Raw genomic sequence first — 14,953 nt, 5'->3', positions numbered from 1 at the left:
TAATATATCCAATTTCATCCAAATGAGATAGGGAATTTCTCATTTAATTAGCTAACTTGCCATATTAACCTAAGTAAATACAAAATTCCCCATTTATGAACCTTAAATTGGATCTAGATTTAAACCTAAAATTGGAGCATGAATTTGGATCTCTACATGGCTAAATTCATATGGATCTCTACCATGCACAAGAATTAGATCTAAAATTGAAGCCCTAAATAGCTAGAACTTTATGCATCTCATACAACGCCTAAACCCTAGTCATACTACCCATAGTAGATTTAATATATGGAATCAAGTTAGTTAGATCAAGACTATTTATCTTGCATCTCCGAAAATGAAAGCCTCCTCCAAAATTTGAGCCATCTCAACTAAATTCTTGCAAAATGGTCGGGCCCGAGCAGCTCATGTTCAGACAAAGCATTGTTTGGACAGCTCTGCTCTATATGAACCATGATAGCTCATAGAAGATGATATATTGTGGCAGAGTATCACATTCGGTTTTGTCAGAACCCGACATGATATTATTTCAGTTGGTTATTGCAAGAAACCGACTCTGATAATATAGGTGCCACACTTGATTATATCTAAGAACCAGCTAGGATATATATATTCCAGTCGAGTTCTACTCTGAACCGACTAGGATATTTGCTTAGCAACCGATCGGGAAGATTGTGATAACCATTATGATTTTAGTGTTTTTTTAAGTAGTGAGATAAGTATGCATGCACCGGTTTACGGGGCGCCGAATAGGAGTCGTGCATGATCTAGTCGTCGTCGTCGTCGTCACTGTGGGGGCTGATGAGTTGCTTCGTGTCGTCGTTATCCATTTGATGATATCCCCGGCATTTCGTAGCAAATACGTGGGTGGGATGCATGCATGTATGCAGAAGAGTTCATCGGGTTCCCTGCACGTGGAGTGAAGCAGGAATGGGCGATCATTTTGAACGAATCGACGACCTGCAGCACATCTGTAGTTGCGTATGTACGAACCGTCAATATTTCCAAATCCGTACGTACACGGGGATCGGAAACTACAAGAGTCAAGTCTTTCTCTTGCCGTGTTTTCTGACAGTCGTATCGATTTGGAAATCGTGCACCAGAATTTGAAATCGATCGTCGCTGCATCCTAGGTCATGTTACGACGAATAAAGCCAGAGTACTTCAAAAAAAAATTGCGAAGACAAGTCAGTGAGTCATGGGGCGGCCGACGGAAAGGCCCAGTCCAGAATGGCACGCGGCGGAAGGCTTTGACCGATGACTCGCGCTACTCCCTCCGCGATGAAGGCCCAAACATGATAGAAGCTAGCTGTGAGGGCCGGAGAGGACGGCCTGACACCATCCGACGCTCACATCTATGTCTCTTTCTCTCCGTGACAGCATCTTGCGCTTGCTGGCCCTTCAGTCGCCTGCTTCCTACCGCCTTCCATAGCTCTACCGTCATCAAATTCACGTCAACCGCTTATCATCGTTCTAATTATTCCATTTTTATCGTCCCCACCACCAACCCACCCACCGCCGGCTTGCCGCCTATTGGACCAACACAATCGCCTCGCCACACCACCACGCTGCAACCCACCGCGATTCCGGCTACCACCTCAGCCTCCCTCTAATCCCCAAGGCTGCCGGTGAACCTGAAACCCCAAACCTTAAACCCCTCCACTAAACTTGTCGGTGCCAGCACGTTCACACGATCACCTTAAAAACCTTTAAGTTTTCAGGCTACTGAACTCTAAAAAGCGTGTAGGAAATAAGCTCCAGAATGAGCATACAAGCATCTAAACATTATAAAACATGAATTGTTTATCTACCGACAATCTCAAGACATGTTGCTTGGACCCTGCATCATGCCCTCTTTTTCCATCAGGATTGTCTTTGTCTTCCCGCAGCGATTAAGAAACCAATTGTTGGCGCTGTCATCTTCAGCATATTGGATTCTTGACTAGATTGTGCTATCACTTCATTAACACCCCATAAACGAAAATCTCCATCAATCAGACGATTCCTCCTCAACAGCAGCTCGGCAGCCTGATGGCCCTGCTCAAATACTGCCTCAGCGCTCCAGTCAATTCCTCCAGCTCCACCATGTTTTCCTTAGGGCAAAGAACCTTCCAGTTTTGCAGCATATTCAGCATAGGCCTCCAGATTTGATGCATCCCACTCCACAGTACAAGCTGAAAGCATATGGAATTCCTTAATTAATTTCCGTAAAGCCCATAACGCAGCAGAACTTTTCAATTTTTATAACAATACATTTTTTATCACTAATCCAGAATTCTGCAACATCTTCATAAGATCCCCGTATCTGAACTCCTATCAACTCTGAGATTATTGACCACATGTGAACTGCAACTGTACACTCAAAAAAATAGATGCTGAACAGATTCTCCCTCTGAGCAAAACAAACAACCGGCAATCCCGACGCATCTTCGACCGACAGATAGCAAAATAGATGTGAACTACTCTGGCTGAGCTGCTTTCCCTCGAAACAAAACAAAAAAAAGAAAGTCATCAGCTCGAAGCTCGTCCACTCCCAGCTTGTTTTCTACCCGTCCCTTTCTGTATACAAGTGCACATCATTTCTATTTTGTGGGTTCCATGGCAACATTATGCCTCTAACACTATACTGGTTGTTTCATTGGCACCTTCAGACTGTGCTCAATTACAAGCATGCAGCATGCATGGCTGTCATGAATCAAGATTGCTGGCAAAATCAACATGCATGCATGGAACCCGGCCTTAAGTTGGCCATCTAACTTAGTAATCAGCGAAATACTAATCCCAACCCAAGTATAAGTTCATTTAGGATTGTTGTTGGTCAACTCTTTTAAGCTTAGACCACCGATACCTGAAAATTCATATGTTTTCATAGATATTGCTACGTCCAGCTATAAATGAGACCTACAAACCTGTGATTTTTCAAAAAGAAAAGAAAGAAAAAGAAAAAGGTACAACCGGCAAGTGCATGCATCTTCGACCGATCGATCACTTCTCTTAAAGCTATTAACGTCGTCAACATATTTGTGTGGTCACTTCAACACGCAACTTCTGTTTGCCGCTCCGAATGAATCGATACTCTGAGGGCTGGGCTGAAGTCACAGCCGCAGGCAGTCCCCTTCATGGTTACGCTTAGGGCCGGCCTTCACATCTTGGTGGCTTAAGGTGAAATAAAAATTGGAGGCTTCCATAAAAAAATTATATTTCAATTGAAAATTAAATGTCTGATACATTTAGAAGTTCACTGTAAAGACGACGTTCTTTGGTCACAATGGTAATATACTAAGAAGTAAAAATTATAACATTTGACTATTAAGGACAACACTTTAGAGAATATTGCAGCAGCTAAAGCATGAAAGAAGCTCATCACAGAAGAATTAGATAAGAAACAGAAGCACCTGGAACGATCAGAAGATGGAGACTTCAACCTTGGGGTATTTCATAGTTGGAAAATGACATAAAAAAAGAAAATCAAATTATCTTAAAAAATTAGTGCAAGGCTATATTTTAGAAAATGAAAATAAATAACTAAGAAAAAACTTACCAAGAAATCGCAACTCGCAACTCGCAACGGCAATCGGCAATCCCCTTTATGCTAAGTGGTCTTGGCTCCACCTCCATACTCTGGACTCTGGTGACTGGTGAAGTACTGATGAGGTGAGCTGGTGATCTATTTAATGGTGAATCAAGCCTCAATTAAGAAGGAGAAGAAGTAACATCTTGTATGCAACGGCTAATTGACGTATTATAGAGTAGTGCCATTGCAAAGGCTAATTGACGTATTATGAAGTAGAGCCATTACAAATTGAAGTAATTGAAGTCGGGTAGGTTGGAAATCTATAAAATTGAAATCCTCTCCTTCATTAATTATGGCGACATAAGGTAGAGAATACAAGGAAATTGTTGCGGCATTCTATTTTGGGAAAGGAAGAAGAGGAATTCAGATGGGATTGTGAAATAGCCGCACTGGCTACCCATCGTCTTTTTTGTTGGTTGCGATAGCGTGACAAGCGAAGAGCACAAGTAGGGCATCAATTACTTCGGCTGGGAACTTGGGTTGAACCATAATCTCTCTTTATGTAGTTGCGTTTGGGCCTATACATGTACATGACTATGTACTACATACATATCTAGGTCAGGCCCTAACTTTCATGGGCCATAGGCCGTCACCCTGTTGCCCTTGCCCAGGGCTGGCCCTAATTATGCTTTTCCTGTAACTTCACGACTAGAAAAAGGATAGTTTCCTATATGCAGAAACTAAGCATTACAAGTGCAGGTTGAACTACTCCACGACATGATATAATATGATTACTTAGCAGTTAACATGACCACTAGCAATTGCACATGTGTTTTATACATGTAGAATCAATCAAGGATAGTAATATATGGAAGGTGAATATTGGACGTCTAGGTATGGAAGGTAAATAAGGAAAGATTGAATGTATTTTTAGAATATATAGAAGAAAAATATTGGATATCTAGATATGAAAAATAATTAATGTGAGATTAAATGTATTTTTGAAAGGTGAACGAGAATAATCTTTACATGGTGACCGTTTGATCAGTGGATAGTAAAGATCATTCAGTTCTGTTATAACTCGTATATTTAATAAGAGTATAGATAAGCCAAAACATGACGCCTAGAAATATATATAGCTGAACCACACATGAGGCCCAATAAGCCCCATGCATGTGCTATGAAAACTGCATTAGGAAGGAGATATACATAGCTATTGTACGTACGTATGCTAGTGTTGGCATATAGTCTGGACACCTTTTTCCGAAAAGGCGTGAGAGAACAAAACGCAGGAAAATTGCAGATCATTACAGACAGAAACGGAGAGCCCCAACCTGCTATGCTGAATGTTTCTTGTGCCAGTCCAGTACTCCACTAGTCCAGCCATAATATGCGTGCACTGATCAATAGGTGAAACTATGGTAGTTACATCTACCCGGCCAGCTTTACAGGCCAGCTGAGTTAACATCCAAATGATTAACGGCGCAAGTGGTGGTGAAGTGGAGATGGAGCGGGCACACAGATAATCAACTGTTTTCGTTGTTTCAGATAGCAAGGTTCACTACTAACACTGCTAATTATTTGCGAGTGATCAGAGACAACTGTCTAGCCTAGACTTGCTATACTATTCATAGACTGTTGCATATTACCAGTTAACATGTAGTACCACATTCAGAGATCATGTGACCCTTGTTTATATCATTTAAAAAGCAAAGGATTTACTTAAGTCCTCTATTCAGTGAGAGAGCCTACAATTCCATTTTGCACAATTCTTATATGCTCAAGGTTAAAGAATAAAGGAAATTTAAGGCCAACTTCGGGTCTGATTTGAAACTAGCCATAGCTCTGTTACTAACAATATATATGCTTTAGGATCTGTGTGATGTTCATGTTAAGCGTTTCTCCTAACATTAACTAAAAGTAGATTATATGATGACACTAAATTTCCCCTTTTTGAGAAGTATTCTCTATTTTGTTAACATCATATATGGATATTAAACATGATATCACCAACTACTACATACAACTGATTAACCTTAGTCCATTGCAACAACAACAAAAAAAACTGATTAATCTTAGAACAGCAGACTTGAATTAAGTACATGCATTGTGAATTATCATTTAGCAGCAATGCATTCACAAAGCTTCTAAAAAATATAAAAAAAACCAGTAACACATTTCTAAGAAAATTTACATTAAGAACAATATGTGCTATGAACAAAGAATTAAACTTCCTAGATCGTATCATCTTTTACAAGTATAGTTATTAATAAGCTCATGCCGATCCTATTTAAAATTCTAAGCCATCCATAGGAGAAAGTCCTCATTTGATCTTGTGCGGAGATTGAAAAAATTAATTATGAGAAAACGATGTTCCACCTTATGATGGATAGATCTGTCTCAATATACATCTCAAAAACACTAAATTCTCAACCTCTCTTCTGCTAATTATTGCTAACTGATGTTGGGCATAGAATATGCCAAACCCACTTGCACCCTATAGAATTATTGTGTTTGGTTCAAAACTATTTAAACGTTGTAGCACAAGAGAGTGACATGCATCTAAATTAAGCCAAGAAAGGAATAATATATTTCTAAAAAAGAATATATACTTCTGAAACATGCATCTTGAAATAATCATGTATGAGTATAGGGACTCACAAATCACCAAATTGACTTCCACACCAAGAAATGGCGGCACCTTTAAGCATGGAAGTATCTTTGCACGCTCGACCTTGTAGATCTAGGAGAGGTGCTAGCTAGCTTCTAGCTAGGGTTTTGTTGAGCTTCTTGTGCTGCCATAAGCAGATGAAACTGCCACATGATCTGATTGCTTAGGTTTTGTTGATCTCATGCATCAAGCTAGATGCAAATCACAAAGATCGAGCACTACTGTCTCAGATCATGCTGGCAGCTTCATCCACTTCTGATGCACCAGAGATCTATAGAGAGAGAGAGAGAGAGAGAGAGAGCTACGACTTACACAAGTGGGGAGGAAAGAGAGGTGAAAAGATGTGGAGGCGAGAAGGGTGATTAGGGCTTCTTGTGTGGTGCCTCTCTTCCTGCTAATGCTGTTTGGAGACAATAACTGCTATACGGAAGTTGATTTGAAAGAATAATCCAGAGTATGTGGTCCCTGATGAGGAAGGGAAATACAATAATGGCATGCTCACCCATTGTCATGCACGCCAAGGCTTTCCTATATATAATGTGGGCTTTTTAAAAGCGGCTACTAAAGTCTTTTGTGCATCTCTATGCAGTGGCGGACCAGGATTAAAACTAAGGGGTGCTAATTTTTAATCACGAAATTTTTCACCAGTTTTCAATTTAAAGTTGTGCTACCAAAAGTACAATATCACACATAAAAATAGATAAAGTACATGAAAAATTGTATCATACTTAGATAAAGTACTTAGACAATTGATAAATGTCACATCCCAAAATGCTAATTGCATAATTAAGCATACATAAACATCATGGCGCTTTAAAATTGGGTTTTAAGTGTTTAAAACGTTTCAGAAACTTATGTCTTTAACTTATACTTGTTCCACCATATGTGTTGGGTCTTCTTAACCAATTCAAAACCCTTTAGGAAGGAATTGAGAAAAGACCCCCCCTGGCGGTTCAACCGCACCACCGTCGGTCTGACCACTAGAGGCGAGCAGAGCCATTTGGCCTATGACCCGGGGCAGTCTAACCGCTCAAGCTTGCGGTTTGACCACCACTGTCTAGAACCGTCACTTAAGTCATGGACCAAACTCTTATCCGCTCAACCACCCACTCAGTCTCTTCCCCATCCGAGTGAGAGAAGGGGAAGAGACAAAGGAGAAAAAAGGAAGAGAGAGAGGAGGAGGGAGAGGAGATCCTTCACCGGAGCTTAACGAAGGTCGAAGATCGAAGGAGAAGATCATCCACGAGTCTCCCACATCGACCCCGAGCTTGTCCCCAAGCTTCCCCTTCACCGGAGCAAGCCCCAAGCTGGAGGAGAGAAGAGAGCTCCACCTCGACCACTACAACATCCGGAGATCGGTGGAGACAGCCTCCCCAAGCTCCTCGAAGGCTTCCACGAGTTCATCCCTGTCATCCTCTCGCCGGAGAGGGCTCCCGCATCTTCGTCCACCTCTTTCGTTGGTCGGGCATCCCGAAGTTGATCTCCAAATCGAAGCCCCTCCAGATTGAACCAATCCGATAGGAAGTCCCCCCGTGCCAAGTTGAGCTTTCTCATACCTTTTTCCTGTTGTTCCTGAGCTCGAGCCGGTCCCCTTTAGTTGTTAAACTGGGATGAACCCAAACCAAAAACCCTAGTATAGATATCATCAATAGGGTCTCTCAAGTTTGGTCCGTGTATGTCGTCCGAGCCAACCAAGAAAACACTCCCTAGGTCTCATGGAGTGTTTCGGCACCCTTCGTGTTTGAAGGCGTCGCCAGAGCCTTCGCCGGCGGCCTTGCCGAAGTCGCAATGCCCCTTCCCAGCAGTCTGACCACCACTTAGCCGATCTGACAGCTAGTTGTAGTCTAGAATGTTCGGTTAAACTCCACAATCAGGTGTCAGACTGACATATGTCCAGTCTGACTGCCGAACCTCACGGTCAGGCCATCGACCGATCCGGTCTGACCACTAGGCACCATACCTCTCTGTCCGCCTGCGGTTTGACTTCTTGATCACTTAGAAACCTAGCGGTCTGACCTACCCCTTCCACGGTCCGACCACCGTTATACCCCGGTATGACCACCAGCCAATTCAAATTTTTGTGCACTTAGGTTACCTTATCCATGATTTCAAACTTTGGAACCCTAATCATTTGACGTTCTTTTGCAAATATTTTTGAAACACGATGCTCTATTATTATTCAAGCATGCATCATTTGCACATTTTTTTCCATCATTCATTTGTTTATCCAATGCACTCTTATTTCGTTTAGAGAGTGTTGCGCCGGTGATCCAAGCGAGTGAATGCACGCCAATCTACCGGAGTTATATGAGAGGCCATGAGTATTAGGCCAGCGGAGTAGCAATGCAAGCATGTAAGCATATTACACCTTTGTTTGAATTGAATAAAGTCTAAATTGATAATTGTTGCTTATATACATTTGCATGGTTAGCAAGTCGATGTCGGTATGGGTAGAAGCTATATTGATTTGTATTATCTCTACTTTGAGTTGTTGATTATCCATATCCTTGTAGCCTTGATCGCATGATTAATGTCTAACTTACAAATTATTCAAAATACTTAGCAATGCATATGTCCTCAATAGAAGACGATCAATGGTTCAACCATTTTTCATGAGCTTAGGGCTTACTTATTGTTTATAAATACAATGACAATGATGTGGGTTGTATGAGATGTGAGAACGATGCGAGATGTAGGTAGTGCTAGGAGTATCTTCTGCACCGGAGGAGTTCCTTGGTGTAGTTCGAGAGAGGAGCCCAGATGCTATGCATCGTTTGCATTGTTTAAGCACCGTCCATCAGTGCAATTGGCTTTAACACTTTCCGTACTTATTACATGTCGCATATGGGAACGATAAGCCAAATACTTTTGTAGTTGTGGTCTTTTGGCGTGCAAGTCAATGGTGTCGTGGACATAATAGGCTTGTAGGGGTATCCAATTTGCTCTGGGTGTAGTTCTAGATGACGCCCGCACATATCGGCTCATGATCAAACGATTAGGGCTTATTGGGAAGGGTTGACACAAGTACCCCTTACGTGGGCATGTGTGGATGCGTGAGCCATATGGTCCTCGAGTTGTGTAGGTACAGGAGTACCCCCTGCAAGGTGTAAAAATAATTCAAATTGCCGCACTCTCGGTCATGAGTATACTTCTATCTATTTGTATCGGTCATAGAGTTTTCGAATTCGGGGATGTGTGATATTGAAGGGTGTGTTGGGGATGGTTGAAAATGATTGTTGATTACATGAGATGGTTCTAGTTACATTTATATTCAAATTATTGGTTATTAGGTACAAAGGTACTTTTAGTTAAGTATAGATGCTCACACATAGGTGTGTAGGTTGCTTACGCTTGTGAACTTACTTAACCTTGTGGCCTACTCCTTGCTAATGACTTAAATGCATATTCCTTAGAGTCGGGTTATTATATATACACATTATGGATTAAGTTTTGCGAGTACCTTCATACTCACACTGCTCTTTCAAGTTCTAATGGTCAGGAGGAGCTCATGTTTTGCTACTTCACGCCTGCCGATGTAGGTGGCAAAAATGAATAGTACAACTATTCATGTGGTATGCTTTTGGGTGGAGCCTAATGACATATGGCTTCACCTAGCTTTTGGGTGTTGATAGGTGTTAATCTTCCGCTGCGTAATTTCTAATTTGGTTAGGAGGTAATATGTTCTTTATCCTCTTAACTCCTTTTTGAAGTAAATAGTTGTAAATACTTAAATGCTTAAAAACTTATAATATAATTTAATTACTCTCTCTTTTTAAGCTTTGTTGTGATATTATGTACTTGGAAAGGTATGTGTTTCGATTTTAGGTACAAAACACATACCGGGACTACCGGGATGGTATTTCGGTTAATCATCGTGGTTGTGATTAAGTAAATAATTGTCCTGATGATTAATTGGAATACTATTTGAATGGTTCCTCATGATAAAAATAGAAATGATATTCGTTTCAAATAGATATATATAAAAATGATAAATTCAAAAATACAAAACATATACCACTATGTTTTGGGTAATTGGGTCCTGCAATCCTTGTAAGCTTGAAAACACTTCAATATACTATAACCAATCAAATCTTTTGAACAGTCTTTTTACAAATGTTCTCATTTGCTCCCATCCTCTTCCTTGGAAAATTATGACCAATTGGTTGACATAGACCCATAGACAAAAATGTTCTTATAGCTTCATCTCTAATATCGGAATCAAACTCTTTAATTGACTTTCATTGCCTCAAATTAGTAACAATATTATCCATATTTAGCTCAACATGTGCTCTCTTTTGCCAACACCACTTTCTTTAGTTACTAAACTTTTTCGGACATCTTTTGTAAAATATTTCTCCATCTCTAAATAAGAGTATCAATATTCAATTAGATTATATTAAACAATGCTCTAAACTGCTATAGACTACAATCTAATACTAATATCAATCAAATCTATTGCTCAAATATTGGCTCAGCATTAGACTTGACAAAATGACAAATAGACAATGCTCTTATGCTCACTGGTCAGTGGATCACAGGCTCATGACTGATGGTAGCTCACCACTTCAGTCTTCACATCTTCACCAGTCACCAAATCACTAGTGGGGCAGAGACTAGATCACCTAATGGGGTCGATAGGGGCGAACCACAGACCCATGATGCCTAGCTGCCTCGGCCCATCAGCTCGTCACTCACAGGCTACTCGCTGGCCGCTGGGGACCTACATCTTGCGGCTGCTCGCCGAGGAGTTCAGGGCTTGGGGCGATGGGATTTGCCGACGATTGCCACCACTCGTCGGGGTCAGGGTGAGTGAGTGCTGGTGCCGCTGGGGTCCTGGGAACTTGTTGTTTGCAGAATTGATGTCGTCAAGTCGAGCAATCCACAGTTTGCACGGCAAGGTAAGGTTGATACTTGGCCTTGTGGTTAGGGGCCGAGGGAGGGGGTGCTTATGGACCATGAGGAGTGCTATACATGGGCTCCTCAGACCAAGCCCGTGCTAGAGCCCCCTAGCACGGGTCATGGGTCCGCCTCTCTCTCTATGCCTAAACTTTGAAAAGAGATTTAAGTAATTCTAGCAGTGTGAGATATGTATCCAACAAAATAAGCGGCATTGTTTTAGTTGTAGACAGAATGAAGAAGGTATTGTGTCGCTCATACTCTCACTTACTGTACAGGGTGTATATATATAGAAAGTCGGCTTATCCATTAGAATCACAACTTTTTACGTGTCTTAAAAACTATAGGTGAAGTTGACACAGAGTGGTATTGTCGAACAATTTGTGTTTTTCATCAATAGATCAACAAACTTTTCTATAACATATTATTCTATCTTGTCGTGCTATTTTTTTTTTCTGTGATGTTGCACATTCCAGCCCAACAAGAACCAACAGATGTTGGAAATCGAGGCGGCAAACTATTAAGGACATCTAAGGGATTCTCTTTACGAACGATAATCTTTTTTAAAAGGATTTTCATTCTCTTTGGTGCTCCAACAGTTTCTCTTCACGGATTTTATCACGAAGTGATTCCTAAGGTTATTTCCTCTGAGACTGAATTTTCTTCTTTCTCTTCACAAATTCATTCAAAAGAAGCTGTTGAAGATGGAAAAAATAAAAAAAAATAGGAATCTGAAAAGAAATTAGAAAATGAATAAAATAAAGGGAATATGATTAGATTAGGAATAGCCTAAGCATAGCAATATCTCCGGAGTGTCCAGACGCACAGGGGTCATGCGAGAGGCACTTGTTGTATGTGCAACTACATACGGAATTGATGACCTTCGAGAGGAGCAAAAGGCATCTCCCTTGGCTAACATAAGCCAACAAGATCATGTGAATCTCCCTTTCTCTGAGACAAGAATCATGTTTCTAGACTTATTCGACCTCTCCTGTCTCTCACTTTTTGAGAACGGCGATCTAGCATTAATCAGGATCCAAGAACCAACCGCCCTTGAGTCTTGCCGCACGGCGCAGGTGTCCAAGATCGGGTTCGGATGCATGGGCCTCTCCGGCATCTACAGCTCCCCGGTGCCGGACGAGGACGTCGTCGCCATCATCAAGACCGCCTTCGACGCCGGCGTCACCTTCTTCGACACCGGCGACGCGTATTGGCCGCACAACAATGAGGATATGCTCGGGAAGGTTAATCATCTGTTTTCCCCATTGATCCCAGATGAAGTACTGCTCTTTGTGTTTCATCTGGTTTGAGGTACAGGAATTTGACGGGAAGGTTCAGAAATCAGGATGCAGAAGTAAAGGGTCAATTTAGCTGTTAAACAGATGGGATTTGATAGGGAGAAGTCCATTTCTGTTCCAAAAATTGCTACTTTAGGTCGTGGAGGACCAGAGGGTACCAAAAACTGTGAACTGATGGGAGATTCCACAAACTGAATGATATTAGAGCCTTAGAGGTGGCCTTGGGAGCACTGGGTCTAGGCTCCAGCACTTTTTGGGGAACATGTGTGATATGATTAGATCATTTAGATGTAAAATGCGAAGAAACCTTAGATGTCTCTTTCCTCTCTTTTTTTTTCTTTTTTACATGACCGCTGAAGATGGGATAGTTCTATCGAAGATCATTTTCTTTCTCTCTGAAGATGGCCTTTGTTAGTTCATAACTAGATGCAACTTCATCGCTGTTAAAAAATTTCAGAACATAAATAGGCAAGTAGATGTTCGAATAAATTGCACTCATGATTGTAAGACATGGGTGCTGACAGCCTTACATGAAACTATCCAATTCGATATTTCTTAGATCTTGGAGACCCACGTCCCCAGTTATCATTACCGAAAACCATGAACTATCCCATATTCCCATTTGCTATAATTGAAGAATACAAATACTTTCAGAACTTGATGGACAGGCACTGAAGCCGTGGCCTAGCGAGAAGGTGCAAGTGGTCACCAAATGTAGCATCGCAGGATTCATGCTGAATGAAATCTGCATAAAGCCAGTCTCGTGAGCTCAGATGGCGAATATATTGAGCTCTATTACCAGCATCGCATCGACCAGTCAGTGCCCATAGAGGAAACCGTGCATTGTAGTTCTGAGTCTAGAAGTTGGTGTCAGCAAAAGGTTTCCAATGTCTCACACAGCTGCTTTCTTAATGCACAAGGTTAGATGAGTGAGCTCAAGAAGCTGGTGGAAGAGGGGAAAGTGAAATATATTGGCCTGCCTGAAGCAACTATCGATACCATTAAGGCGCCCTCATACGGTTCATCCTATCACTGCACTGCAAGTGTTGTCTGCTGGAGATGACTTGTTGGAAAAACTTCTCCTGTTCAATTGAAACTTATACCATATGGTAGGAAAGCATAGTTCAAGTTATATTCTTCTGCATCGTGCATAATTATGTTGAATTATACGAGAACTCAATTATCGTAATTTAGAGGTAGGGAGTGTATTCTCCTCTTTTTTCAAACTCTGTTTATCTGCACTTTTTGCCTTCACTTCACCCAGATTTCATATTTTTGCTATTGATAACTGAATGTCTCTGTGAATTTAGGGAGCTTGGCATCCGAGTTGTTTCATACAGTCCATTAGGTCGTGGTTCCTTTTCTGGAAAAGCAGTTATGGAGAGCCTACCACCAAACAGTTTGCTGGTAACATTTTCATGATGTTCATTCTAGATTCTTCTTACTGTTATACCCTCCGTTATATTAGGTAAAAGCAGTTTTCTGCTACAATTTGCATCCCCCTCGTGCCGTTTCAGTCTGTGGATCCTAGATACACTGGAGAAAACTTGGAGAAGGACAAAGATCTATATGGGCGTCTCCTGAATTTGTCCAAAAAACACAGTTGTAGCCCCTCTCTCAGCTTGGGAGACGATGTTGGGTTCTTCATCAAGGAGACGATGTTGTTCCAATCCCTAGTAACCACTTCTCGAATGTTGAGTGTTCTTACAGGAGATTCACTATGCTGTAGCCAAACATTTTCTCAGGAATGCCTGTCTCATTTTTTGCAAAGACTGGTATCGGTTAATTGCGTACTAGATTACTGATCAAATGCTTAATGCTGACCAATTTGTCAGACATGAACTATTTTTATGTTGAAACAAGACTAGGTGTTACAAAATAAACGGCAGTCCTTTCAAAATAAATAAATAAACTGCAATCCTGGATATGTTGTTCAGTTAGACTAAAACTATGAGACGGTCCTTGCTTTCAACTCCAACATAGCTCTGAATAAATCTTCTGGAAAAATACTCCTAACTAAAAACTACTGGAAGTCAATGTCAACATTTGTGCTTCAGTATTGAGAAAGGTAATTTCAGATAGCATGCAACCTAACGTTTCCTGAACTGTCTCTGACCACAGGACCTACAAAACTGAAAGAACCTGTGCAGTAACATTTTTTGTGTAAATATTAAGCTGAGAAATTTGGGGAGCTGTAGACATCAGCATTCAGCGGTACAACTGCCTTGATGCATTGGCCAAAACCAGCCTCATCTAGAGCTCTTTGCATGTTCTTGAGAGCAAGAAAGGTAATGTTGATGAAGCTGCCATTGTAGCTCTTCAGAAAAGGCTCATTGCCAACAGCCACATACCTAGTGATCCGGATACGCAGGATGGCCCTCCGCCGCTCCCTGCTCCCCCCGCCGCCGCCACCTCCACATCCCCTACCATCGCCACCTCCGCTCCCGCCTCCACCGCCACTCCCCCTAGGTAGCCTGCACCCCCCCCCCCTCCCACCTCCAACCACTCAAAATCTTCAAGTGCCCCCAATCCTCGCGGATCTCCACCAGATATGCGCCCTCCCTCTCGAGCTCC

At 41.6% G+C, this 14,953-nt stretch overlaps 1 protein-coding gene and 1 long non-coding RNA gene across 8 annotated transcripts; one reads left to right on the top strand and one right to left on the bottom strand.

Annotated features, from left to right (window-relative positions):
• Positions 1 to 1,642: 1,642 nt before the first annotated feature.
• Positions 1,643 to 6,573, bottom strand: LOC133902919 (uncharacterized). Of its 2 annotated transcripts, none has more exons than XR_009907157.1 (4): positions 6,176 to 6,573; positions 3,542 to 3,667; positions 3,396 to 3,425; positions 1,643 to 2,174 (listed from the first exon to the last, which is right to left on the bottom strand). It is a non-coding gene; the product is annotated as an uncharacterized LOC133902919 (long non-coding RNA). The 2 variants fall into 2 exon arrangements; XR_009907158.1 differs by having other exon boundaries at positions 3,542 to 3,635; positions 6,176 to 6,572.
• A 5,337-nt stretch (positions 6,574 to 11,910) lies between these two features.
• LOC133904133 (perakine reductase-like) lies at positions 11,911 to 14,208 on the top strand. Of its 6 annotated transcripts, none has more exons than XR_009907402.1 (4): positions 11,911 to 12,325; positions 13,034 to 13,488; positions 13,690 to 13,786; positions 13,897 to 14,208. XR_009907402.1 is itself a non-coding variant. In XM_062345633.1 (3 exons), the coding sequence occupies exons 1-3, from the start codon at positions 11,915 to 11,917 to the stop codon at positions 13,908 to 13,910; spliced, it is 522 nt and encodes a 173-aa protein (XP_062201617.1). In that variant the 5' UTR covers positions 11,911 to 11,914; the 3' UTR covers positions 13,911 to 14,208. The 6 variants fall into 6 exon arrangements, 3 of the variants coding, with proteins under 3 accessions (XP_062201617.1, XP_062201616.1, XP_062201615.1); XR_009907403.1 differs by having other exon boundaries at positions 11,911 to 13,195; positions 13,300 to 13,488; XR_009907401.1 differs by having other exon boundaries at positions 11,911 to 13,488.
• Positions 14,209 to 14,953: the final 745 nt, after the last annotated feature.

The sequence above is a fragment of the Phragmites australis genome, chromosome 21 (assembly GCF_958298935.1).
Source record: "Phragmites australis chromosome 21, lpPhrAust1.1, whole genome shotgun sequence".
In the NCBI taxonomy this organism is placed as follows: domain Eukaryota; kingdom Viridiplantae; phylum Streptophyta; class Magnoliopsida; order Poales; family Poaceae; genus Phragmites; species Phragmites australis.
The sequence above is the reverse complement of the archived record's forward strand: the minus strand, read 5'-3'. Positions and strand labels throughout refer to the sequence as shown.